Source organism: Nyctibius grandis, chromosome 3 (assembly GCF_013368605.1).
Source record: "Nyctibius grandis isolate bNycGra1 chromosome 3, bNycGra1.pri, whole genome shotgun sequence".
NCBI lineage: Eukaryota > Metazoa > Chordata > Aves > Nyctibiiformes > Nyctibiidae > Nyctibius > Nyctibius grandis.
The window spans coordinates 83,832,983-83,857,141 of NC_090660.1; the positions used below are offsets into that span (position 1 = coordinate 83,832,983).

At 39.4% G+C, this 24,159-nt stretch overlaps 2 protein-coding genes across 4 annotated transcripts in view; one reads left to right on the plus strand and one right to left on the minus strand.

Annotated features, from left to right (window-relative positions):
* The window catches only part of CPNE3 (copine 3), a 78,409-nt gene that overhangs the window by 16,753 nt on the left and 37,497 nt on the right, over positions 1–24,159 (plus strand). For 2 of the 3 annotated variants that reach the window (XM_068397174.1, XM_068397173.1), the window contains exons 9-16: positions 3,977–4,075; positions 6,832–6,918; positions 8,319–8,378; positions 9,302–9,435; positions 9,905–9,959; positions 10,061–10,112; positions 10,762–10,895; positions 13,019–13,255. In XM_068397174.1, the coding sequence (XP_068253275.1) occupies positions 3,977–4,075; positions 6,832–6,918; positions 8,319–8,378; positions 9,302–9,435; positions 9,905–9,959; positions 10,061–10,112; positions 10,762–10,895; positions 13,019–13,255 (858 nt within the window). Of the gene's footprint in view, positions 1–3,976; positions 4,076–6,831; positions 6,919–8,318; positions 8,379–9,301; positions 9,436–9,904; positions 9,960–10,060; positions 10,113–10,761; positions 10,896–13,018; positions 13,256–16,163; positions 16,539–24,159 lie in introns of those variants that run through there. The other variant, XM_068397172.1, reaches the window with a different exon arrangement.
* Positions 22,483–24,159, minus strand: part of CNGB3 (cyclic nucleotide gated channel subunit beta 3) — a 70,618-nt gene continuing 68,941 nt past the window's right edge. Inside the window, exons 17-18 of the mRNA XM_068397171.1 lie at positions 23,894–24,074; positions 22,483–22,725 (exon numbers count right to left, since the gene is read on the minus strand). Coding sequence (XP_068253272.1) covers positions 22,483–22,725; positions 23,894–24,074 — 424 coding nt within the window. The remainder of the gene's footprint in view (positions 22,726–23,893; positions 24,075–24,159) is intronic.

Here is a 24,159-nt window from a genome sequence, read left to right on the forward strand (position 1 = left end):
ATCAAAATGCCATTTATAAGCTATTATGAACATGTTAGGAACCTGATGTTTTAGCATTTGGGGAAAAAAAAAAAAAAGTGAAACAAACCACTATACTTACCATCCTTCCTCTGGGAAGGAAAAATGAGAGCATGATCTGCATGTGACAGGTATTAGTCATATGACTTGAGGCAGTCCTGGAAAATGCTTAACAGCCACAGGGATCTGGGTGTTACATGCACCTGTGTAGATTTAAATACATAATTATAGAGCAGACTAATGGACAACTTTACAAGCCCAGAACCTGCTTCCCTTGTTGCTTCTGTGTTTTTTCCCTTCTCATTCCTTTCTGCTTCCCTTTTCCCCAAAATAGCTGTGACAGCTCTTACATTTCCTTATACTGGAAATATATTTATCTTTTTCAGTAAACAGCCGTACTAAAACTTAGACCATTGATTAAAATATAGTTACTAAGATGGAGTTATTCTCAGCTCTATCATCATTTTAATGAAGTCTGTTCTTTGGAATCTTACCTGAGAAGTGTAGGTTTATTTCCAGAGGAAATAGATTTTACTTGGAATTGTTATAGACTTGCAGACAGACAGTAGAATTATGTCTTGTCTTAGAAATCTGGGAGCTCTCACTTCAAACATAAAAATGCAGACAGAATTGTATTATAATGTTGTTGAAGGATTAAATAATACTTTTAACACTTTTATACACGCACAGTTCATACGTAATGGGCTATTTGTCATAGTAAGTAAAACCACCATTTTTCCATGATGAGTGGCTTTTCACCTATTTAATGACTTAGTTTGTGTATTCCCAGCAATGCACAAACCAAGTTGATTCTTTTGTCGTCTTTATTCTTTATTGTTATATTCCATGTGAATGTGTTTGCAGTCAGTGAAGTTTTTTCTGTGTTGAGAATGTGAGCCTTTCATCTGGAGCAAGCATGCCTAGTTGTGCTGGGGACAATATGTGTGCAATTTTATCACATGGTTCCCTAGCGCTGTTTCGTGTCCAGGAGAGCATACATGGAACAAATGAAGTATTTCTGTCTTGCCTGGAGTAAGTTTTGAAAATTAGCTTAGATGGGTCAAATATATCAAGCAAGGCAAACTTTAATTCTTTTAAAAGAAAAAATAAATAACTGTGCTAACTGTGAACAGGTATCATAACTTTTGGCTCAGGAAATGTCTTCAGTTTTAAATTTCAGGTACTGAAGCACTTAGCTGAGTATTTGATTGGCTTAATTTATGGTGTTCAAAAGAATTTTTACACGGCATCTGCCATGAACATTAATCTGTTGGTACTGTGGCTGCTTGTACGAGATTTAAGTTGCTATTCAGTGCATGTGCATGGATTTCATTTATTTATTAGTGCATTCAAAATGTTTTAGGAGTAGTGCAAACCGCAACACAGAAGCATGTTCTGCACAGTGTAGAACTTGCAATCAGCGCATTGTATTTTGTAATTCAGCATTATTGTTTGTTTTCAGAAAGTTAATTCCTCTCAGAACCTCAAGTGTGTGTTGAAGTTGTTTGCTTTACTTTGTTACTCTTAAATGAAGTGGCCAAGTAATCAACTAAATTGTTTCTTGAATATAACATGGGATTTTTTCAGTCTGGAAAGATGGACGTGAAAATAGCTGTTCAGTTTAAGCCATAGATATTCAGAAAATTTTTTCTTGAGATTTATGTTTTGATTCCAAATCATGGGGGATTCCTGCTTTGACTCTTGACTTAGTGTTGGTATTATTCGTAATTATAATAATTATTATTATTTTAATTTGTTTTTCTGTGATTTGATTAAGTTAGCTAGCTTCTCTGTGTTGCTAAACTGAAATAAAATATCAGAAGTGGATGGAATTACATATGCTATTGTAGATAAATACCCAGCTTTTTACCTAGAGAGGCAGTTGGGGCACACTGATAAGTTGGGTTTTTAAAAAATAAAAACTTTAGACACTAGAAGGTTAAAGTGACAGTGGTAAAATAATCACTCTCACTCAAACTGATAGGTTCTCAAACAAAATGTCTATTTTTCACTTGTTCTGCCTTCTTTGGTGGGTTGGGTTGTAAAAAGATGAATTCATTGGATAGTAAAACTTAGCATTAAACATTGAATACAGGAAAAGAGGGATTTTTAGTTGACATTCAGATCTGTGAAGTGTGGATCATAGTGACTGTTTAAATTTGCTAATCTTAAAAAAAAAAAAAAAATCAAGTTTTGTTTCTAGATTTAGGGCTGAACCTTCATCTACTTATAAATTCTGAGTTATCCTGAAAATTAATAAAGTAATATAAAAGTATTAATACAACTCTCATGTAAGTCGCTGAATAACTGATTTACTAAATTTTTAGTTTTTCAGAGGTATTAAGGAAATTTAACTAAGTCTTTTAATCCATGGTGATAGTAAAAAAATCCTACAGATTGTTTTACTACTCTTCCTGACACCCCCTCACTCCCAAAAGGTAGTTCAATATAATTGATGTTACCCACTCATGTGGGACCTGATGCTGCTTAGTATTCTTGTCTCTCCTTCACTTCAGCAGAAGATAGCCTTTTATGAGGACATAACCCGGTGGATAGATGATGGTAAAGCTGTGGATGTGGTCTGTCTTGATTTCAGTAAAGCGTTTGACATGGTCTCCCACAGCATCCTCGCAGCTAAACTGAGGAAGTGTGGTCTGGATGATCGGGTAGTGAGGTGGATTGTGAACTGGCTGAAGGAAAGGAGCCAGAGAGTGGTGGTCAATGGGACAGAGTCCAGTTGGAGGCCTGTGTCTAGTGGAGTCCCTCAAGGGTCGGTACTGGGACCAGTACCATTCAAAATATTCATTAATGACTTGGATGAGGGAATAGAGTGCACTGTCAGCAAGTTCGCTGATGACACCAAACTGGGAGGAGTGGCTGACACAACGGAAGGCTGCGCAGCCATTCAGAGGGACCTAGACAGGCTGGAGAGTTGGGCGGGGAGAAATTTAATGAAATATAACAAGGGCAAGTGTAGAGTCCTGCATCTGGGCAAGAACAACCCCAGGTATGAGTACAAGTTGGGGGCAGACCTGTTGGAGAGCAGCGTAGGGGAAAGGGACCTGGGGGTCCTAGTGGACAACAGGATGACCATGAGCCAGCAATGTGCCCTTGTGGCTAAGAAGGCCAATGGCATCCTGGGGTGTATTAGAAGGGGTATGGTTAGCAGGTCGAGAGAGGTTCTCCTCCCCCTCTACTCTGCCCTGGTGAGGCCGCATCTGGAATATTGTGTCCAGTTCTGGGCCCCTCAGTTCAAGAAGGACAGGGAACTGCTAGAGAGAGTCCAGCGCAGAGCCACGAAGATGATTAAGAGGGTGGAACATCTCCCTTATGAGGAGAGGCTGAGGGAGCTGGGTCTCTTTAGCTTAGAGAAGAGGAGAGTGAGAGTGACCTCATTAATGTTTATAAATATGTAAAGGGCAAGTGTCATGAGGATGAAGCCAGGCTCTTCTCAGTGACATCCCTTGACAGGACAAGGGGCAATGGGTGCAAGCTGGAGCACAGGAGGTTCCACTTAAATTTGAGGAAAAACTTCTTTACGGTGAGGGTGACCGAACACTGGAACAGGCTGCCCAGAGAGGTTGTGGAGTCTCCTTCTCTGGAGACATTCAAAACCCACCTGGACGCGTTCCTGTGTGATATGGTCTAGGTAATCCTGCTCCGGCAGGGGGATTGGACTAGATGATCTTTTGAGGTCCCTTCCAATCCCTAACATTCTGTGATTCTGTGAAGATCTGATCTGAAACTGGGTATATTGGCTTTTACCCAATCTTAATCTGTAATTTTTAGATGCCACTCTATGTTGTTCTAAGACTGCGATGTGAGAAAAACTCCATGATATAAGAGACTTAGGAATGTTTTGGATGTTCAGGTTTGCCTGAACTAGAAATGCCATGCAGTGTTTATTGCTTTTGTAGGGCCATTTCTGTCACTAACATTGAATAATGCTTCATTTTAGGTTGAGTGTTATGACTATGATAGTGATGGGTCTCATGATCTCATAGGAAGTTTTCAAACAACGATGTCAAAACTGAAGGAAGCGTCTCGGTCCTCACCTGTAAGTCTTACATAGTCTAAACTGCCTGTGTGTTTTTAATAAGCTGTTTTAGTCATTTTGGAGCAAAACTTACATCACTTGACTTGCAGATGGGGAAGCTGTGTACTGTAGTTGAGGCTGACTCAGCATTTACATTATGCACCCGCTTTCCTAGGGTTAATATCTTGGTTACAGTTTTTAGTACTACATATCCAAATACCCAACCATCAGCACAAATGAATTTCACTAATCATAAAAACACAGAAATAAAAAAATTTAGAGTGTCAAAGACAGAATGCAGTACAAATGTCACTGCAGTTAAAAGGCCAAAGCTTGTAGTATTTTTTTTCAGATTTTACTCAAACCTTTATTTCAACTGTGGCACTTACCAACTATCATGCATATTTTAGTGAATACGAAAAAATTCAACATTTATGACACTGCACAAAATTGTAATTAAATGTGTTACATGAGGTGGCTCTTCTTTAAAGTGAACTTACCCTCCTGTTTGCACGAACTATATTAATTTGCAAACCTTTTAATAGACAAGGTTTACATTTTGAAGAAGAAAGATGGCATAGCAACCTGAACATAAAAGTCTTTATTTTATGGACATGTATGGCGTCAAAATATTTTACCATCTTTTCCTTTATTTCTGTAAAACCTCCAGAATTGTTTCTGCATTAATAATAATAGGATATATTAAGTGCCTCCTTGTACTTTTCCAATATCGAGTGTTTCATTTGTACTAAATTCTTCAGAGCTGTTGAATGTGAAGAATCAACCTTGACTAGTGGTTTTTGATTGTTGCTTTGTGCCCTGCCATCCTTTTCTTCTAGATACCTTTTCCTGAATTCATTTTGAATTAGGCATGGTTCAGTTTAATGCCTTTTAAGGTTTTATATTGTTTGTAACAGATTTTGAACTCGTATCGTACGTGTGTAATTCATATGCTGCCTAGTTGGAGCTCTTAGGTGTTTTTCTCATTTTTTCTAGATTTTCAGGGGCCAGATGGTGTCAGTTTAGCTTTCAATGCTGATAGTGATCCTTTTTTATCATTGTAATTAATGTGTGCAAAAAAAAAAAAACCAACGGGGGAGCAGGAGGAATTCATAAAATAATTTTTTCTGCTTTTTTAATGAAGATGTTATGGATCTTTTAACAAGATGTTTTTCTCCATTCATTTAAAAAAAAACAAAAAAAAACAAAAAACAACAGAAATTGCACTTTTGTTATAGTGCAGTATCATAAATTAAACAAACCTAGCAGGTTTGTATGTTCACATTTTCAAGCACATAGTTTTTGTAAGGACTGTGGTAGCAAGTTCCTGTGCAGTGTGAAGCCTGTTGTGTAAAGGCTCCTTGAGGATAAAATTACCTATATTCATTGCTCCCCTAGTAGCATAATAGGTGTAGTCTCTTTTGAATTTAAAGAAAAGGTATTTTAAGTTATAATCTGCCTGTGCTGGTTTTGGAAATCCTTTAAGGAAGTTGTTTTCATGAGAACTGTGGCTGTATCTCTTCTAAGTAACTTATTATTGCTGTGTCAGTAAGATGAAGTTAAGAGACAACACAAATAATGTGCTCGAGGTTTCCTCTACTTTTAAAAGGAACTAACCTATAATCCTCCATGGTCTGATTAATTTGATGTCTGTAAAATATTTCCAGTGCACATTGGAATTTGACTTTATATACTCCCAAGTGTGATCATTTGTTACTCCTGCAGTTCTGACATCAGCTGCACCTGTGGGAGATTTGGCACAACTTCTTTCAAGCTTACTTGAGGCAAGCGTGGGTGTGACTCTGTATCCTCAGTTGCTGAAGAAGCTGATCTTGTATGACTGGAGTGAATGGGTGGCTTTTCATTTTCTGGAGAATTGCTGATTTCTTTTTTCCGCCCAGCCCTTCCCTGAAGGTGTATCTTCTCACCAGGCATGCTGTTAGTGTGCTCTGGTTGGAGGATAATAAAATGTAGTTGAAAGATTGTACGTGCTATGTATCCCATGGCTGTTACTAGTGAGTACCTCACCAATTGACATAGTACAAAAACAAGTCCCTGAAAGACAATTTCCATCAAATAGAAGTGATGCTGGTGGTGAAATGTCCAAAAAATGAAGGTAAAGAAGCAGCATGTAGACTTCTCAGGTGATGACCTTGTTAGTGCATTTTTTCGCTTGAGATTAATTGCAAGATCACTTTTTAAAACTTAATTAACTTAAACCAAAGCAGCAGAAACCTGTTTTTCGCACTGAGCCAGAAGGCATTTATGTAACACCTCCTCAGACTATTTATGTACCAGACACGCTGCATTGTGCCATCATGACTGTATGATGGCAGGAGCTGCTTAACCTGGCTAGCTGTTGAGTGACGAAGCCTCAACAACTGATTTTGGAAAGCTTAAATGTATGCCTCGTTTCATACGTTACTGCCATGGCTGCTGGAAACAGTGATGCTTTGCCTGAATCACCGTGTCTTTACCAAAAAGGAAGTTGTTAACAGAATGCTCAGTGGTATAACAGTACAGAATTTCTTCATCTGGTTGAAGTACAGTTGTTTAAACAAACATTTTTGTAAGCTTTGGGGTAAGAGGATTTCTGTCTTGATAATGGGGTTTTTCTTGCTGATTTTGGGCAGGCTGGCTTTAATTTTGCTTGATAGTGAAACAAACTGCATTTTTAATATAAGCCCAAAGTATTAGTCCTAGAATAAAAAATTTTTAAATTTGTTGCATAAATTATATTTATAGTGCTTTTGTTGGATTTGTTTGCATTCATGCAGGTTGAATTTGAGTGTATCAATGAAAAGAAAAGACAGAAGAAAAAAAACTATAAAAACTCCGGCATTGTGAGCGTTAAGCACTGTGAGGTCAGTAATAGATTCTGGTATGACTCTTTGTTTTTAAGTGTTTAGGCATGACAACTCTCCTCTAGTATGCCTTCACCCTCAAACCGTAAGAAACTTTAAAATTTCTGAAAGTTCCAGACAGTAAATATTTAAGGGCTGTGATTCATATAAGGAGACAGATTGACAGCTGAATTACATGTCTGTCCTCCCCTGTCCCCTCACTTTCTCTTGAAGATGCCATCTATATGGCAAAGGTCACTTGCCAATTTGTAAGGCCATTCCTGAACCACTGCATTTCCCAACTCACTGTTTTATGGTGAATTAAAATCTGCTAAGTCTGTCATAATATGTTGTTTTGTAAATGATGGTGCTTTTGGAGCTGCTTTGTTATCTGCATTTTTAATTTTGTAAAAGGCCTGATTCTGATGCACTGCGTGTGTGATGGCACACGCTGTAAATATCCTCACTGCAGTGGGTGAGTGGGTGGGATATCTGTAGAGTAAAAGTAGTGCTTACCGCATGAAGTTCAACAAGGCCAAGTGCAAGGTCCTGCATGTGGGTCAGGGCAATCCCAAGCACAAATACAGGCTGGGCAGAGAATAGATTGAGAGCAGCCCTGAGAAGGACTTGGGGGTGATGGTTGACGAGAAGCTCAACATGAGCTGGCAGTGCGTGCTTGCAGCCCAGAAGGCCAACTGTATCCTGGGCTGCATCAAAAGAAGCGTGGCCAGCAGGTCGAGGGAGGTGATTCTGCCCCTTTACTCCGCTCTTGTGAGACCCCACCTGGAGTACTGCATTCAGCTCTGGGGCCCCAAACATAATAAGGACATGGAGCTGTTGGAGCGAGTCCAGAGGAGGTCCATGAAGATGATGAAAGGGCTGGAGCACCTCTCCTATGAAGAGAGGCTGAGAGGGTTGGGGCTGTTCAGCCTGGAGAAGAGAAGGCTCTGGGGAGATCTCATAGCAGCCTTCCAGTACCTGAAGGGGGCCTCCAGGAAAGCGTGAGAGGGACTTTTTACAAGGGCAAGTAGTGACTTGACAGGAGGGGGAATGGTTTTAAACTCAAAGAGGGTAGATTTAGATTGGATATTAGGAAGAAATTCTTTCCTGTGAGGGTAGTGAGACACTGGAACAGGTTGCCCAGAGAAGCTGTGGCTGCCCCCTCCCTGGCAGTGTTTAAGGCCAGGCTGGATGGGGCTCTGAGCAACCTGGTCTAGTGGAAAGGTGTCCCTGCCTGTGGCAGGGGTGTTGGAACTAGATGATCTTTAAGGTCCCTTCCAACCCAAACCATTCTATGATTCTATGCTTTGTATGGGTAAAGATAACAAATCTGGAACCTCAAAAGCTGCTGCAATAATACTTACTGGTTTTCTCCCATTAAAAAAAAAATCTTAATTTCTGTCTTTAACTTCTATTTTTAGATCATAGTAGAATGCACATTCCTTGATTACATCATGGGTGGCTGTCAGCTGAATTTCACAGTAAGTTAAATCATTTATATAAAGTAGCTTTTGTGTTTTGGAACAAACTGAAGTACATAATTGATTGCCTCTGCTCTTCATTTGATTATTGTGTGTTTTTTTTTTCTTTTTTGTTCTGTAGCATAGAGGGGGGAAGCCATTTTGCCAGGGTCCATCTAGTCTGTTTAGAAAAAATTATTTTCTTTGCTCATGGCACAAAGTTCAGAACCTGTAGTTAGGTTCATTAGGAACTAGCTGAGCTGTGTGGATGGAGACCAAGGAGAAATTTACAGTTCTCTGATTTACTTCTTTCATAAGGGCTCTTTTTTTTTTTTCTTCCCCTTTCCTCTGACCAAAGACTTCACTTTTGCCCTTGGTGGTTTTCAAGACCCTTTGCTTAATGAAAGGAACATACAGAAGCCATCATATGGGTTAGGACCCTTAAGGTACAGAATTCATGAACCAAATGCAGCACAAATAACAGTAAGATGTCTTCTCCCTGGTAATATGCCTCATCAGCAAAGCAGGGAAGACCCATTGAGGTCAGAGAAAGGACTATTTCTAGGCTTTTGTGGTGTCTGGCTAGTGATACTTCTGAGAGGAAAGATATGTATGGCAAGATACAGGATGAAATTAATTTAACAGCTGTTGAAGAGCTGCTGTGAATCGTAGCTGAAAGTAAACACAGTGAAAACCTGAGATGAAAGTCATTTCAGCCCTCTGAGAGATGCAGAGCTTCTGCTGGTTTTGTAGTGGTGGTGTTTTAAGAGTGTTAGTATTCCAAGAAACCTGCATCGAAGTATTGTGCCTGTTAGATTTGTAGATGTCCTGGTAACTACTGTTTAAAACTCTCATTATTTTCACTTTGACTTTGCCAGAGATAAGAAACAGAGATAAGAATTTTACCTCAAACAGTTATTTGACATAAATATTGCATTTGACAGGTGGGGATAGATTTTACAGGCTCCAATGGAGACCCTCGTTCTCCAGACTCTCTGCATTACCTCAGCCCTAATGGAGTTAATGAATACCTAACAGCTATTTGGTCTGTAGGAATGGTCATTCAGGATTATGATACGTAAGTTTTAGATTTTTATTTCAATCATTTTTAGAGATGCATAGATTTTTGTGGTAGTTTCTTCAGCCAGTGTTGAAGATGCCAGCAGATAACACACACACACACAGAATGTTAGGAATGAAACTTCTGACCTGAAATGCAGAGCTAAAAAAGACTCCATAATCACTGCATAATCACATAATCACAAGCAGAAGCTTGTGTTTACAGCAGACAAGCAAGGCTTTTCATCTGTGATGTAAAGAGCAGTGTTAATTTAAATAAATGCTTGCATTCTTGCCAGTTTGGTGTTTAAGACTGGTTTTGGTTCTAAAAATAATTACGGGGGGAACTTCCATTTAATTTTACCTCTTAATGCTTAATAAACAGCATTTTTAATGATCAAAGCAGCACTGATTAGCTAAGCTTACTGAACTATGACAGCTGTTAAAGGAAGGCACTCACTTAATTTTCTTTAAAATTGCTTTTTTAGAGATAAAATGTTTCCAGCCTTTGGATTTGGTGCACAAATTCCTCCTTCCTTTCAGGTAATTAAATATGTACATGCACTACATAAGGCAACTAAAAGCACTTACTTCAGGAGGAGTTTGTATATACAGTCCTGACTATGTCTTTTGTGTATTGACAGGTGTCACATGAGTTCCCAATAAATTTTAATCCATCAAACCCATTCTGTAATGGTAAGTCTGTGCAAGTAACATTAGACCTAGAGAATAAAATGTCTAAGGTGAAGGAATAAAAACACTTGAAAGGTGAACTGTGAAGCATGCTGTTCTAATTATTGTGTAGCAGGAAACAATTTTATAACTCTTTTCTTAGTTATTAGAAATAGCATTTGGTCTCTCTTCTGTAATGGTTTGTAAAAGAAGTGTTTTAAAAAGCTGGGACACAGTACAGGTTAGCTGGGAGCAGTTCGCTCATGTTGTCAAGTCACTTCATTCTACTTCGCTGCTGTTATGGAGTTGTCTGGTTTGAGTATGATGCTGCTAGTGCCTGTTCAACATGGCCTTTCTGATCACACTGCTAACTACCACAAGCTGCCAGGCAAAGAGAACTGTTGTAATTCAGTTACACGCACTTGAGCGTACAGTATTTGGCCTTTCTATTCACATAAAGCCAAGCATGTTAAGCATGTGCGTTAAGCATTGGTCAAGCTGAAGGCCTCCATTGCTCATGAATAATTTTTTCTTTTTTCATCATGGTTAGTTTTAACTCTTTGCATCATCACTTTAAATAACTGATATGTACAGTGTTTTAGGAAGATCAAGTGCTTCAAAATATCCTAATTCTAATATGAAAAAAATAAAATGATCTGTTTGTGTTCTCTAGGAATCCAAGGCATTGTTGATGCATATCGGGCTTGTCTTCCTCAAGTGAAGTTATATGGGCCAACAAATTTTTCTCCAATTATAAATCATGTGGCAAGATTTGCTGCTGCAGCTACACAACAGCAAACAGCATCTGTAAGTTCTTTATGATAGTGTGTGTGTTTTTCTTACTTTTTTTCTTTACTTTCTAGTTTATAAATACTATTTTTCTCTTTTAAGCTTGTAAGTGTACTTGTTTCGATGGCTGGCCATTTACCTTGTGAGCTGATGCTTAGTACCCTTAAAACGAGGTAAAAGTTAACTGATTTTTGCAGATTGTACGCAACAATTTTCTCTTAAATTAACTAAATAAACTCTTCAGAGTTGAAATATCAACTTAAAAATACATGGCACCTTTATGGTATCTTCTGTTCAAAGCTCCTGCAGTGCTGTACAGGTGTTAAAGTCTAATTTAAGCATTTGCATATAGGAGAGTGATTTAAACTCAGCTGAGAAAAATCAACTAGATCCTTGTTCCACATGAGGTAGCTGGAAGAGAGAATTAAATAAGGTAACGAAGAAATGGAGGATATAGCTCCTGACACCTAGGTACCAACATAGATAATTAACTGTCCTTCCTATAAAGCTTTAGGTGCTGTATGTGCTGTGCCCTCCTCCCTATTAAAATTGTATATGCAAGTTGTTGACCATATTAAGAAATAGGAAGTCTGGAGAGCAAGTCTTGTGTATCAAATCGTTTAGATAATAATCCATGCAAGTTCAGCAAATCTGAAGCCATATATATTCTAAATAATTGATGATGGCAAATACTGGTATCTCAGACATCGTGTAAAATCAGAAAATAAGATTAGCTATTTTTGCATATAAAAGTACCTGTGGAAACCAATTTGGAGAAGAGCTATGGATTTTCATATGCTGAGAGGTTTATAAGGTTTTGCCTTGCTAGTCTTTCAGTAGTGACTGTCATCAATATATGTATATATTAGGAAAGTAGCAAAATCTCTTGTACTTTTTTTTCTGAGAGTGCAATATGCCTAGCAAGAGATTTATTCTTTCTGCCTGAAAGGATGTATTGAAGAAAGTTTGCTGCCTTGCCATTTACTGCATATTGTAAATATTATGGGTTAGGTTTTGATTTTGGGGTTGTTTTTTTTTCATTACGGGGGAAGTAAGAGAGAAATAAATCCAATGTTATGTGCTGTCATGCTGTTGGTCATAGCCTTCTCTGATCATGATTGCTTTGTAGACATTCTTACTGGAGTGGGGGAATGGAATGGTGGGGAGCAATGAAAAAAGGTGGTACTTGAACACAGGAGATAAGGGAAAACCAATTATTTTGGAGGCAGATAAGGGAACATGGGAAGCAAAGTACTGAAGAGGAAGACTTCTAAGAATACCCGGAGTACCTTTGGAACTTGAATTTGTGCTGCCCAGTAATCGTCTGAAGTGAACGGAGTGAGAGAAGACCAGAAATTCAAAAAGCATTTGATAGTATCTGAACTTTGTACTCCTGGGTTGTTCTTGATACTGCAATCCAGAACAGAGGCTAAGATCCCAATGTTTAGAAGCCCTGGCAGTATAGTGGAAACAACTCAAGTGGTACTTGAATAAATTGCCAAATACTGCAAGGTGGTCTCAGGTGCCTTGATAATTAACCTTGTAAAGCAGCTAGAAAACATGACCAAAGGAATTTGAAAAGGAACAGGCTATTTTTCAGCACAAAAAGATGTGTTTTAATCTGTATTTAGGATTTTAGGGATACACTGAAAAAATGAAGGCCTGTTCCTTTACTCTTGGTTGTGCTATTTTGTTAATCAGTTCTTAACTGAATGAAGCGGAGCATTTTAAAAAAGTATTGATAGACCAGAAAGGAAATAAGTAAAAGTTTCACAGGTGTTAGGTGTCTAAAACATCAACAAACTGCCTTCTGTCCCAGGACAAATACTTGGAAGGTAGGTTAACGGTTGGTTTGTCTGGGGATTTTGTAGAAGAGAAGGGTGATACCATTGGGTTTCTGGGAGGCGGCTGTTTAAAGATAACTTCTTTTCAAAGATTGATTATGTTGTTCTTATAAATTTCTTTGGACTGTACAGATGAAGCCTGATCACAACTTAAATGTTTGATTGTAAAATTCAGTGAGTGCATTGAACATGCTCAAAGTGGCAACAGTATGTAGTCTGTATGTGCATTTTCCTAAGTGTACATGCCTATATGTTTTCTAATTCTTTGTCATAACACAGTGTTTATTGATTTGACAGCAATACTTTATACTTCTGATCATAACGGATGGTGTGATAACAGACCTTGATCAAACTCGAACTGCCATTGTTAATGCTTCGAAATTGCCCATGTCCATTATCATTGTTGGTGTTGGAGGAGCAGACTTTGATGCTATGGAGTTTCTTGATGGTGACAATGGAGTTCTTAGGTCCTCATCAGGAGAACCAGCTGTCAGAGACATTGTCCAGTTTGTGCCGTTCAGGAAGTTCCAAAATGTAAGTAATCTTAATGGTACGCTTAATAAATATTGTAGAGGTATGCTACGTTTGTTAGGATATCCTACATATAGTCTTAAGCTTTTGCAGTGTCTCTAAAATGAACTCTGAACTCTGAGGTAAGTCACAGAATCACAGAATCAATCAGGTTGGAAGAGACCTCTGGGATCATCGAGTCCAACCGTTGCCCTGACACCACCATGTCAACTAGACCATGGAATTAAGTGCCATGTCCAGTCTTTTTTTAAACACGTCCAGAGATGGTGACTCCAGCACCTCCCTGGGCAGCCCGTTCCAATGTCTAATGACCCTTTCCGAGAAGAAATTCTTCCTAATGTCCAACCTGAACCTCCCCTGGCGAAGCTTGAGGCTGTGTCCTCTTGTCCTATCGCTAGTTGCCTGGGAGAAGAGGCTGACTCCCACTTCACTACAACCTCCCTTCAGGTAGTTGTAGACTGCAATAAGGTCACCTCTGAGCCTCGTCTTCTCCAGGCTAAACAACCCCAGCTCCCTCAGCCGTTCCTCATAGGTCAGAGCCTCCAGACCCTTCACCAGCTTGGTCACCCTCCTCTGGACTCACTCCAGCACCTCAATGTCTTTGTTGGAGTATTCAAGGTGTGGCCTCACCAGTGCCGAGTACAGAGGGACGATCACTTCCCAAGACCAGCTGGCTACATTACTCCTAATGGGGGCCAGGATGCCATTGGCCTTCTTGGCCACCTGGGCACACTGCTGGCTCATGTTTAGCCGGCTGTCGATCAGCACCCCCAGGTCTCTTTCTGCCAGGCCGCTTTCTAACCACTCTTCCCCCAGCGTGTTGCACTGCGTGGGGTTGTTGTGGCCAAAGTGTAAGACCCGGCACTTGTTCTTGTTGAACCTTATGCCGTTGGTCTCGGCCCATCTATCTAACCTGTCCAGATCCCTCTGTAGGGCCTTCCTACCCTCCAGCAGATCGACACTCCCACCCAGCTTGGTGTCATCTGAAAATTTACTGAGGGTGCACTCAATCCCTACGTCTAGATCATCAATAAAGATATTGAACAGTGCCGGCCCCAAAACTGAGCCCTGGGGAACACCGCTAGTGACCGGCCGCCAGTTGAACTTTGCCCCATTCACCACCACTCTCTGGGCTCGGCCATCCAGCCACTTTTTAACCCATCGAAGAGTCCACCCATCCAAGCCCCGGGCAGCCAGTTTGTCTAGGAGGATGCTGTGGGAGACAGTGTCGAATGCCTTACTGAAGTCTAGAGAGACTACATCCACAGCCCTGCCCTCATCTACTAAGCGGGTCACTTGGTCATAGAAGGAGACCAGGTTGGTCAAGCAGGACCTGCCTTTCATGAATCCATGTCGGCTGGCCCCGATGCCCCGATTGTCCTGCATGTGCTGTGTAATAGCACTCAGGGTGATCTGTTCCATCACCTTGCCTGGCACCGAGGTCAGGCTGACAGGCCTATAGTTCCCTGGATCGTCCTTCCGACCCTTCTTGTAGATGGGCGCTACATTTGCTAATTTCCCGTCAGGAAGTCTTTATCAAATGCTAAAAATGAAGGCAGAAGCATCTGTAAAATTTCCATTAGGTGAGCTGATTCATGTTTAAAAAGACTCAATTTCTGGGTTGAGCACTGCATTTCTGACAAGTTGCTGCAGGGGAATGACCTTTGTAAGTCTCCCTCAGACTTGATTAAACAAATGGATGTATTTTTCATTTGGGAGGAAGAAGTTACTATGGTTTTGTTCTTATGGAAAATGTTTTATTTTATTGTGGATACCCATTTGTAGATGTGGATTAGTGTCACATTTTAGTGGTGTTAAAATTCAAGACTAAATCAGGGAGGTCATAATCAGTAGAAATTGTGTGTGGGCACAATAGTGGTGACAGTTTTTGTTTTCATTAAAGCAAATATACCAAAAAAACAGGCGGTGAATGAATGGAGTCTTGATTTTTTGCTGTAGAACCCAATAAAATATGCCCAGGCTAATATAGTCTGGCTTTTAAATGTCCTATTGCTGGAAAAAGTCGATTTAAAAAAAAAAACCAAACCACAAACAAAAAACAAACAAACAAAAAAAACCCACACAAAACAAAACAAAAACAACAACAAAAAAAAAAACCCAAAAAAATTCTTCAGGATGGGGAAGGTAAGATCAATATTTTTATTTCTATCCTAATATGTTCTGATTTTGTTTTGTTTCTTAATATTAACCCTATGAATAATACTCACTATACCTCCTTATTTTGTCTTTGTATTTTTACTTTTGAAACAAGTTCTTTGTTTCATCTCAGAGCAACTCAGGCAAACTGAAAGGAGAAAGAGAGCAAAATCAATATAGAAAATACTTATGAATAATGCACTTGGATGTAGATTATCAGGGTCAATATTCAGTATATAATTATACATTCAAATGCTTTCGGTTTCTAGAAAAAGTGTGCTTTGTTTCCCTGTGGATACTTAGTCTTACAGTAAAAACAGTACTTCCAGAAGAGCTACACTGTCGCAATACAGTTACTGTGGGTGACACTTGTTGCAGAAGGTTGCAGATGATTAGACGAGCCCCTAAAGGGTCATCTTTAGCAGATAGTGAAAGTGTATTTACATGGCTGAAGTTCAGTGTCTGCACTGGGTGTGTGTATTGCATATGACAAAAGGTATCTTAAGACGTGGCAGCCTTTTGTGCACCCAGCTCCTATTACTTCAGTGGAACAAGGCAGCTAGCTGGTTCCTGGTAATGGGAGCGAGCAGGTAAAGATGTCAGGGAAGCTTCCATCTGTCCCTCAAGGGCTCTGTGTAAAGTCCTCTGTAAAATGTCAGACTTTAAATTGGCCTAGTAGAGGAGGTGCTTATTATCCATCTTAGGATCTCCTTTAACAGCTGGAAACTGAAATTTGGTGTTCTTTTTTTATAAGTCTCCAAAAGAAGCTCTGGCGCAGTGTGTCCTGGCAGAAGTCCCTCAGCAAGTGGTGAACTATTTCAGCACCTACAAACTGCAACCTCCCAAGAATCCTGCTGCAAAGTGAATGGGCTGAGCAGCAGAGCTGAGGCTTTGTGCTTGCTTTACTTGCTGTATTTACAGACTGGTTCTCAAGATAGTTCTGTATACAGACACATCTGTATGGTGACATCTGTTAGCTTTTGCCTGCAAATCACTTTGCCAAGTGTGCCTTATAAGGGCCAAAATTGTAATTGTGTTAATATATGTTGATTTGAGAGAGAGGGCTTACATGGGTGTGTTTTGTTTTGAAAAGAGAGAGTGGAAAAGAAGAGGTTGAATATGCAGAGAGAAGGGGAGAATGTTCTGGAAGTGGAACAGCTGCCTGTTTGATAAATATGCCAGCCAGAACAAAATTTGTCGCAGGAGTTTCATAATTAGACGAGTGCCAGAAACAGAGTGTAAAGGCCCTCCTTGCACGTCTACTTCACATTTGCCACTTCAGTGCCTTTGGCCAATGCCTCTGATTCAGGGCTGTGTGAACATGAGCCAAACAAGTCAGTAAAGTGTATATTCTTTTATAGAATGCAGTCTCTTAAGGTAGTACAGGAATAACTAGGGTGAAGCAAGGTAAACCTCATGCACATCATCGGAAGAATACTATTGCCTTTGAGCTACTGCTGTAAAGGCTGTAAGATGTGTTTCTGTGTGTACTGTGCTGGAAAATGGGAACTCCAGATTTTATTTTGGTTGGGGTTTTGTTTTGTTTTGGATTGTTTTTCTGTGAAACAGTCATGACTATTGATCTTTAAAGGGCTTTTTGTGAAGTGGGAACTCACTTTTCAGTTAAAAAGTTTTGTCTGATTTGTAACTGTATAGTTTCAAGCAAAGACAGTTCTTGAAAGTGCTACCTAATTTCTATTGGTTTTGTCATATTTTGAATTGTGCTGCTTTTTCATGAGCTCACTAATGAAAAGTGCAAAAAACCCAGTCTTCCATCTTCTCTCCCAGTAGGAAGATGTAAGAAAGTCTCTAAGCTCTAATCTTATAATCATATTGCATTTCTCTAGGGCAAACAATTTCTGATTTATTTTCTTGGCTTGAATTTTCTCTTCACCATTTACACCACGTGTACATCATGTTGTGTTTGCTTAATGGGTAGATGAAACTTTCTTGTCTCCCAGTTGTATACTACTTGCTGAGGATCTCTTCTGATCCTGCCAGTGCGTGTAACATAAGTGGATGTAAAGGTCTCATTTGTCACTTCCAAAGTGCCCATCTTGACCATTAATTTTGCCGTTTCCCATTTGAAGTGTTTTAGAGTTAGACATCCAACTGATCTGATTTTGGATGGTCTAGCTATAACATGTAAGAACAGAATGGACTAACTAAATTTAGCATACTTGGACACTCAAGATTGCACCAGGTTGGTTTATTTTTTTTTTTCCATACACGTATAATCTTGTCAAAAATCTGAATTCACATTAACATTGATGGATGAAAGATATACGTATTGAGATTGTCTTGTACAACCTGTAAAACATACTGCATGTTTTGTAGACAATTGACTAGTTATCAATCACAAATGAATATGTTATACTCCATTTTACTTGGTAGAAATGGGTCCTGAATAGTTTCCGTAGTGGAATACTAAGGAGGAGTTTTTGTTTCATATAAAGCCAAGCTCTTTCATTTTTTAAATCTAATTCATATATTTGTTTATATAAAAATCTACAGTCATCTTTTTATCAGTGTAGTGCAAAAATGTGTTACTACTTTATACATAAATTATAATGAAGTGTAATGCCAGATACGCAACACAAAATATTAAGATCAAGGAAGTAGTTATAATGTACCTAAATCACACTGCTGCAAATTTCTTGTATATTGATATTGTATGATTTTGGAACAGTGAACTGTGACACAGCTACGTGCTCCATGTGCAGACATAACGGGATGCGGTATTAATGCTTTGTCTAGATTCATTGACATGGACAAGTACTACTGACAGCAGTATAGGATACTACTGAAGTTCCTCTGAGCTCTATGCCGAAAATATAATGCTGCATCTGAGTTCTGACACCAATTCTGTTTTAAGGTGCCGTGGAAGTGCATTTAAATGCATTTAAGTATGTTAATAGCTATTATACTAAATAAACCCTTTTGTCTGTATTCCATACATAAATTGAGTTTCTACAGTAGAGAATTCATTATCTTTTATTGGAAATGTGTCCCCATGTTCCTCAAGCCTAAAGAATTAAATAGCACGTCAATGACACCTACTTGTCAAAGTGCCCTATTCTGTGTAAAAGAAAAGTATTTCAGACCTTAGAGCGACAAGAACCATTTTCCTGGTATAACTTCTCTTAGAGGTATGCAGCTAACAGTCTGTTGGAAAATTTGGAAACTTTCAAGTTAGGCTGAAGCAATATTCTGAGTCAAGGAATGCAGCAGATTGTGAGTCGGGAGAGGGAAGTTATTTTGTTGTTTTGACATTTTTTATTTGTTTATTTTTATGTGTAAAAAGTGCTTTACGAGCTTGAGGGTGACAAAGCAAAATATTGTCAGTTTTGTAAAGTCAATGTGCTTGTAGGTCACTTGCACCACCTTGTGATAAAAGTGATGTATAGCAGTCTTCATATTCAGAATTTTTTTGCCATTTATTAGCCGTAATATGTACGTATGTACAGCAGAGAAATAACCTGTAACCAGAATTTTTTTACTTTCCTATGTATTTCAGTTCTGATGAAGTTAACTGATTTACAATGCCTATGAATTAAAAATATAATTTCAGTATACTGTTCTTCCGTTGTGCTTTTGTATTCAGATTTTCTGTGTAATGATAAATGCTGCTTTTGCAGTTCGTATGATGAGTATTGCTCAGGCTGAACAGCTCAAATTTATAACAAGTATTATCAGATGAGAAGAAAAATGCTTTTTCACTCAGTGACTATGAATGTGCAGTGTATATTTCATAAAGCATCATGTACGAGCTTTTAGCAAGAAGATATTCTGAAACTGGACCGTTTTATCAGTGGCTGTTTCGTGCTCTTTGCCACGTCAGTGTTCTCCCATGCATGCTTATTGCATACAAGTATTACCAGGTTTTCCAAATCTTCAGAACAGCATCTACATTTTAAGTAGAGAGGCATGGAGATTTGTTTATTTTTAGTTTTCAAATACATTGTCCTACTCTACCCTTCAGTTTCTTGAGATTCAAGTGTAGTTGAGTCTGAGATGCTTTATTGGAAACGGAAAGATACTAGAGACACAGTGTTGCAGTGGACTGTGATGACATACAGAACCTTAGTGAGCTTTGATACTAGAAGTTAACGTCTTCTAAGTGTTCTGGAGTAATTTGCTCAACTTTTCCACCAGATTCATCCACAGGGTAGAATTAGTTCCTGAAAGGGTTTAATACATTTTACAAAAGGAGCAGGTCCAAACCTTTCTTTTGTTGTTCCTTCTGGTGAAAGCCCTATAAATAGTTGCAACTTGGATTCCTGGACCCTTCCTGACCCTCCCTGCCCACAAAAAATGGAGGTATTCTGGGAAGAGGAAGATACTCCAATAACAGAAAAGTAGGATGTCATAGAATCATTTAGGACTCAAGATCAAGTGCAACCATAAACCTAACACTGCAAGTCCACCACTAAACTATGTCACTAAGCACCACATCTCCATGTCTTTTAAATACCTGCAGGGATGGTGACTACACCACTTTCCTGGGCAGCCTGTTCCCATGCTTGACAGCGCTTTTGGTGAAAAAATTTTTTCTAATATCCAATCTAAACCTCCCCTGGCACAAATTGAGGCTGTTTCACCCTATTTCTTGTCATCTGGGAAAAGAGACCAACACCCACCTTGCTACAACCTCCTTTCGCGTAGTTGTAGGCAGTGATAAGGTCTCCCCTGAGCCTCCTTTTCTCCAGACTAAACAACCCCAGTTCCCTCAGCTGCTCCTCGTAAGACTTGTGCTCTAGACCCAGAGAAAACCAGATGGACGTTACTTCTGTGTGTCCATGATCTCCTGCAAATGCTGACATTTCTTCTCTTTCATTCTGGGTCTAAGGAACTTGAAAGCTGTGCATAACTTCGTAGTTTTACAGACAGAACTGACAAGCTTTCCTGCAGTCCTGAGCTGTTAAGAGCTGTGGCAAAGCAGCAACTCGTGCGATGCTCTGTTGCTGCAGTGTAATGCTTGGTGCTGCAGTCTCAGCCCTTACTTTGTAATATATGTCAGTGTGTGATTAATAAACTTAAATATGCTGACAGTGAAAATATTTGAAGGTACCTGGCAGAATTTGTGTAGGCAGAAGGGGATCGGATCTTTTGCAATGAGAAAGCTTTACTCGTTAATATCAAAATGTTAAAATATGGTGGTTTGTGTGGTTTTCCCCCTTCCATAATGTTTTGACAACTCCCTTTGAATAGAAAGATATGAGAACTGTATATTGTAATGAATTCATAGGTGATTATTATTTGCAGAAGGCTTCATTTATGAAGCAGTTCTGCAATATTTCTAATTTTGGGATTGCATTGAGATGTTCCTGGATGTGCAATGTATGAATAATTCTTTATGATGCATCTTAGCGTTTTCTACCTCTGTTGTGACATGCTTTTTTTCGAACATATCAAATAACAGCATAAAAATAAAGATGGTTCTTCCCATGTAGCAGTTGAACCTTGACCTCACTGCTAAAGTGACAGAACTTTCTTTTTGAGAGAGACTTGGGTTTTGGCCATGTCAGAAAAAGTGTGGAATATACAACAAATGGAATTCAGTCATCCAGCTTTCACTTAGGCAAAGCTCCCACTGATTCTGGTTGAGCTGCCAGCTTTGCCTGTGATTAGGGTAGTTCAAAAGCTTTAAAGAACGCATAGCCCACAGGGTCATATGTAGACTGCGAAGTGAATGTTTAATTTTGGCATGGTGCCTTTCTTGGTTGACTGGTCAGCTGAGGAGCTGTGAAGCCTGCCCTTACAGTTTCTTGGCTTGGCCTCTGCATAGTGGTTTTAGTTCCCAGAACTGTTCATCCAATGGGGACTGAAAGTGGATAGAGTGCAAACCCATGGAGGAAAAAAAAAGTAATTGATAATTAAGCTTAAAACACAGCTTCAACCTTTTGTTTAATATTTCATCCCTTTATGTCGATGCTCAAGGTCGACAGTGTGGGAGCTCCTTGTTAGGAAGCTGCATCCCTCTCAGCCATGGTGCTCGTAAGAATTTACTTTAGTTCACAGATACGGTGTAGCTCAACCCTGGTAAGGCATGGGGCTCACTTTATACCATCAATCGAGGTCTGTGATGGAGTGAACAACTAGAGCATTGGTTGAAACCATGCACCACAGAGCCCGGAAGTGTACATCCTGCTTTTTATAAAATAGCCTTTGGTTTTGAAGTGGCCAGTTTAGATACCAAGATTCTTCAAAAAGTTTGCCAGTATCAACTGCTTGCTCTTCAGAGAGCATATTAATGCCCAGCCCCTGGAGAAGACCAAACATGTAAATTGGCAGCCCAAATTTAAAAGTCAGCCCTGGGGTGGGGGTAAACATCTAAGTTTTTGTCATGTTTATTCACCAGAGTCAAAGACAACTGGAGCCGATGCTCGTGTTTTCAAAAGACTGGCAATAATTCTGCAATATGCTTCCCATTGTGATTTTTGTGATTTTATCTTTTGACAATGGTTTTGTTTTGTAGCCCTCTGTCCCAAGCTAAAACATCCCAACACAAAGCATCACAGCTTTCTGCGCTGAGCCACACTAGTCACAAAAGCAGGTCACGGATTAGAAGTAAAAGGGGAGGAGAGAGAAGGATCGAGAGAAACATAAGTAACCTCAGCAACAGTAGGGCAGTAACAAGAAAAAGGATAACTATGGGAAACCAGAAAAGAAAATAGAAAAGAACACATACAAAAATTAAGAGCAAACTGAGCAACAGGAACAGCAATAAGAAAGCGAGGATAAACAGGAGAGGGAAGAGGAGAGGCAGGAACAAGATGGAGTAAGAGACAAGGGAGAGCATGGATCAAACAAGAAACAAGTGGTTCTGAAATACGATCTGAGCTCTAATTCCTATTAAACCAGAGGTTCTCTCTTCAGGCTCAAGGTTAAGAGGTAAGTATATAAATAATTTGTCCAGTTGTCTCAGGAGAGGAGGGAGAGAAAACAAGAATCTGGGGTAGATTTTTCTCTTGAGTACTCTCTACTTTTAATCTTTTGTACCCAAAAGCAAAGTAACACTGGCCCTCTGAACTCAGCAAGACAACAGATGGGGCCACAGCCCAAAGCACCATCTATTTCTTTTTTTTCTCTTTAATTTCAACTTTAAGGATCTCTCCTTCTCCTGCCCTGGGGGATGGAGACATACTAATGATCAGAGACTCGTTAGTGGTTCCTCTGTGCATAACTGCAGGTAGTTTAGGCTTAGCGTCTGCATTCAGCTCTTCCTTTTGTGCAGGGGGTGCAGATGAAGCTGTGGGCTCCACGGGTTTCTTCTCCTCTAGTTCAGGCTTATTCTCTGCTTCAGCCTGAGATTCCTAGAAACAAGAAGTTACATGTTTTCCAATTCTGTGGAAGAAATTCAGGAAGTAGTTCAGTTCTGTATATGCAGTGGAAAGGCACAGCATGGATACTGTGATTAATGGTATGCAGCATATGTAAATTTCTATATAGATGCTGAAAATCAGTTTCTAAATGAAAAAATGCAATTTCAGAATCTGAATGTCAACATAAAACCTAGGGAAAGTTTGTGGATAGCGATAATATCTGCTTCTTATTAATACAGCAGGATGAAACAAGCACGTTTTGGGGCACACAGCCCTTCCTTAGGTCTTACCTTCCTTTATGTACTTACACTAATATGGAAAGAAAAAGTGTTATGTAGATCTTGACATATTGCCCACTGCCCCAGTTCCTTGGCCAAGCCTGTTTGCTATTAAGTTCACAAATACACATTAAATTAAGCAATGTTTCTGCTCCAGTCATAGTGTTGTAGTCATTTGTGTAATCAAAGTTCATTATTTAACTTAAAAAATTAAATAAAACCACTGCCAGTTCAGATATAAAGACAGAAAACAATTCTGCCACTTTTGGGTAAACACGTAGAACGGAGAAGGTTCTTATTAGCATTTCTCAGAACAGAGTAGAATGTGGGAATTATTTTTCATCAACTAAAATAACAGTTTTCTCATAAATGCGACATGTTAGAGATTTAATCAGTTTTGGCTGTGTGGGCTAAACTTCAAATTTTGTCTTCAGGATTTGTGACAACCAGAGATCTGACTTTGAATTGGAAATTTCACCATGTGCTTGAGTCAGCTGGATCCGATTACTGTGTTAGGATATTTCTGTATTAACTACTTACATAAAATTAGAAGATCAGATACCGTAGGGTCTTTATAAAGTCTGTTTTATCCTTATGTTATTTGAGGATTTTTGTTTGCTTGCTTTTTTCCTTGCTTTTTCTTTGCTTTTGTTTGCTCAGCTCTGCATAGAGTCCAGGTCCAGGAAGATTTGAGCCAAATTTTAGAATTAGTGTTTACAGAGATTAGGTACAGTGATTATATCTCAGCTACTGGGAGGTTTTGCCATTGATTGCAGTAAGGCTACATTTTCATTTACTCTGTTGGCCCAGGCCCTGCTAGTATCTTTCCTATTTCCCTCTTCAGCACCTGGAATTATCTACTCTATTTTCTGTGGCATTACCTGAATGTCTTGTTGTCTCTTCAGCTGCAGCAGCCTAGCAAGGCCTTCTTTTCCTTTACCTCCAAACATCGCTTTAAACAATTTTGGAGTTTCCTGTTTCTGCCCAAACAGACTGGCCAAGCCCCGTGGTTGTTGCACTGGTGGTCCTGGAGCAGGTTTCCCCTTCTCCTTCAGCAGCACCCTGGAGAGAGGAAGGAATGAGAACACACAGCAGTGCTGTGAAACCAACCAAAGTTCCTGCAAAGCTAAAATGTCACATTTATGGA